General features: G+C 57.1%; 1 protein-coding gene across 1 annotated transcript in view; it reads right to left on the bottom strand.

The window, feature by feature from the left end:
• Positions 1-3,439, bottom strand: part of LOC104987362 — a 27,799-nt gene that overhangs the window by 19,571 nt on the left and 4,789 nt on the right. Inside the window, exon 5 of the mRNA XM_010838230.1 lies at positions 2,672-2,767. Within this exon, the coding sequence (XP_010836532.1) occupies positions 2,672-2,767 (96 nt within the window). The remainder of the gene's footprint in view (positions 1-2,671; positions 2,768-3,439) is intronic.

The raw sequence follows: 3,439 nt of genomic DNA, 5'->3' as shown, positions 1-3,439 counted from the left end.
AGGAAAGTGAAAGTGTTAGTCTCTCAGCCCTGTCTGACTCTCAGCGACCCCATGGACCCGCCAGGCTCCTCTGTCCCTGGGATTCTCCAGGCCAGAATACTGGAATGAGAAGTCATTCCCTTCTCCAGGGGATCTTCCCGACCAGGGATCGGGCCCACCTGCATTGGCAGGTGGGTTCTTTACCAACATCACCACCTGGGAAGCCCCTGTCCAACCAGTGAAAACGTGAGAGTCACTCAGTTGTGTCCGACTCTTTGTGACCCCATGGACTAGACAGTCCATGGAATTCTCCAGGCCAGAATACTGGAGTGGGTAGCCTATCTCTTCTCCAGGGGATCTTCCCGATCCAGGGATCGAACCCAGGTCTCCTGCATTGCAGGCAGATTCTTTACCAGCTGAGCCATAAGACATGGATTTAAATCCCCGCTCCTCCATTCTCCAGCCACAGGCCTTGAGCAAGTGACCACTTCCCTGTGCCTCAATTTTCCCATCTGTACGCATCTCTCCACAAGGATGAAAAAGAGAAGCAGTCACCCCCACTGCAGAAGTTTCCCAGAAAGGTCAGGCTTCTGCTGACCAGGGCTGAGCCCGGGACTGCCCACCTGCCTGCCGCGTTTGACCTATGAGGGGGACCTGGGGGGTGGGCTCCCCAGTGAGGGTCCTGCATCCTGAATCCCAAAGCTGTTGCTCTGCACAAAAAAGGCCACACTCACTGGGTGGGGCCCTGAGCAGGGACCACGCTGGGTGAGGAGGGGGCCGCAGGCCCCTCTGAGCACCCCCACCCGCAGGCCCCGACATCACTGGCTTCCCCATTAGCCGGCCAGAGGGGTCCAGGTCAATAAATGGGCCCTGGTGGGCACGTTTTTCCTTCCGCAGAGCCGTTTAATGGCAATTAATTTTTTTACGAGAGGATTTTTAATCTGTGGAAATGGATGAAGTCCCCAAGTGTCCTGTCAAAGTTCCAGGGCCAACCTAATCTATGATAAAAAATGCAAAGTGAGGTGCTATAATCTGAAATTAAATATCGGGCTTCATTTTCCCTCAGCCCGGATGGATGAATATTTTATAACTATTGTGATTTAATTTTTTGTTAACTACAGCAAATTTCTAATTCATCCAATTCCCAAGTCCTGTGGCTCTGACCTCTGAACCCAGACTCATCTCTTCTTAGCCCAGCTGTGACTTCATCAGTGACAGAGACTAATGGTCAGCTCCGGCAGGGCGGCGCGGCGGTCACGGTGATGAATGCAGCCCGTGGCACGCCCTTCTGACCCAGTGTCAGGCAGAAGGCAGGTCATTTTTCAAAGGAGCCATTAAAATAAAACAAACCCCACAGTCCAGGAGCAGGGGGAACATGATACGGAAAATTGTTATTTTTGTGCTTGCTCGGTGGCCTGTCTCCTGGCACCCCTCACTCTATCCAGTGGAGGTTTCGCCAACGTGCCCCCACATTGCTCTGGGCCCACCTCCATTGAGGCACAGAGGACAGTCACTCAGCCCGCTGGAACTGTGGGTCTGCCCAAGGGCAGAAGAGGCAGGTATCTGAAGACATGGGCAGACCTCACACTGGCACTCCCCTCCAGGACTGCGATATCGTGCCCGGGGGAAACTGAGGCACAGAGATGCTGAAAAACAGTGCCAACACCAGTGTTGCTGACTCTGAGCAAGATCGGGGTCCCCACAGAGCAGACCTCAGCCCCCCAGGGCTCTCCCCACCTGGGGGGGCTCTCAATTGGTGTCCCCAAAGTCTGTGGTGCGGTGGTCCCAGAGCCCAGGCCCTGAGGGTGGGCCTGCAGGTTTCCAGGCGCGGGTCCAAGTGTGCACAGCTGGGCTCTCTCAGGCAGGGAGCACAGGGCCAGAGCCAAGCCTGGTTGGCCCGTGTGACCCCAGGCAGGCAGGAAACTGAGCCTCTGTTTCCTCATCTACAAAATGGGAGCAAGCCTGTCTGCCTCCGAGGAGAGCTGTGAGGACTTACATGAGCCGGTGTTGCCTGCGTGCTTGGCACACATGGGCAGAGGGAGCCCAGCCCTGAGCGTGTCACCCCATCCCACCCAGGCTGTTCTGAAGGCAGGCCCAGAAGAAGGCTGCCCGCTCCGCTCCCCATAGCCCACATCCAGCTCATTCACCCCACAAGCCCACGAACCGGCCAGCTGGGCAGCTGGGTCTTCACTGGACACAACCTCATGACCCACCCTCAGGGGAGACTTCTGAGTTAGGAATTTCTCTGCGACCGAGCGGCCCAGCACCACCACGACCCCTGCACAGAACCCCCAGGCAGCTGACGCATCCTCCCCAAGGGGTTGTGGGAGGTGGGCACTGCCTGGCCTTTCCTCCCACCAGGCACCCCAGGGGGAAGCCGGCCTCCCGGGCTCACTGCCTAGTGTCTACATTCCAAACCAGGCGACAGGGAGACTCATCCCTCAGTCACGCTTCCCGCCGTTGATGGCAGCAAAATGGCCACGGCTTGTCCGGCGATGCCGAGTCACGAGAAAGCAAGCACGTCCATCAGCAGCACCTTGCCTGCCCCCACTTCACGCCTGCCTTTCCAAGGTGCAGCCAGTGCAGTACCCGCTGTCTGGGCTCTGGAAACGAGCCACACGCCTGCCTCCTGAGCCTGGACCGTAACGTTCTGTCCCCAACCCCTGCCGGGCCCTGCGGGGGCCAACCCTACCTGTGTCTTTGGCAGCTCTCCTAGGGGCAGGCGGCTTGGGTGCCTTCTCTGTTTTGCAAGAACTACTTTTCATCCTTTTGGTTTTCTCCTGTGCAGCTTCACCAAGAGGAGGAGAGGGAGGCAAGGGAGAGAAGGTTGAGTATCGACACAGCACACGATCAGCCTGCTCTCCAGCCCCTGACTGTCCCAGCATGCCGCCCCCTGCCCGCCGGGGAAATCCCCTGCAGGGCTGGGCTCACCTCACCCTCCCTCACAGCCCTGACCGTGCACCAGCCCCCAGAGCCCCTGAGCACAGCCCCTGGCATGCGAGCTGGCCCACAGCACTTGTGTTTGTTGAGTGAATAAATGACTGGATACGCCCACAAGCAAAGCTGTGGCAGGCAGCTAGCCAGATGGGACATCGGCTCATCGGGGAGAGGTGGTTGTTCAGTCGCTCAGTCGTGTCCGACTCTTTGCGACCCCGTGGACTGCAGCACGCCAGGCCTCCCTGTCCTCCACTATCCCCTGGAGTGTGCTCAAATTCATGTCCATTGAGTCAGTGATGCTATCTAACCATCTCAGTCTCTGTTGCCTCCTTCTCCTTCCCTCAGCATCAGGGTTTTTTCCAGTGAGTCAACTCTTTGCATCAGGTGGCCAAAATATTGGAGCTTCAGCTTCAGCATCAGTCCTTCCAGTGAATATTCAAGGTTGATTTCCTTTAGGATTGATTGGTTTGATCTCCTCACAGTCCAAGAGACTCTTGAGAGTTTTCTCCAGCACCACAATCTG

This window comes from Bison bison, unplaced genomic scaffold (genome assembly GCF_000754665.1).
Source record: "Bison bison bison isolate TAMUID 2011002044 unplaced genomic scaffold, Bison_UMD1.0 scf7180017846004, whole genome shotgun sequence".
NCBI lineage: Eukaryota > Metazoa > Chordata > Mammalia > Artiodactyla > Bovidae > Bison > Bison bison.
Note: the sequence above shows the minus strand (reverse complement) of the source record. Positions and strands in the feature narration are given on the sequence as shown.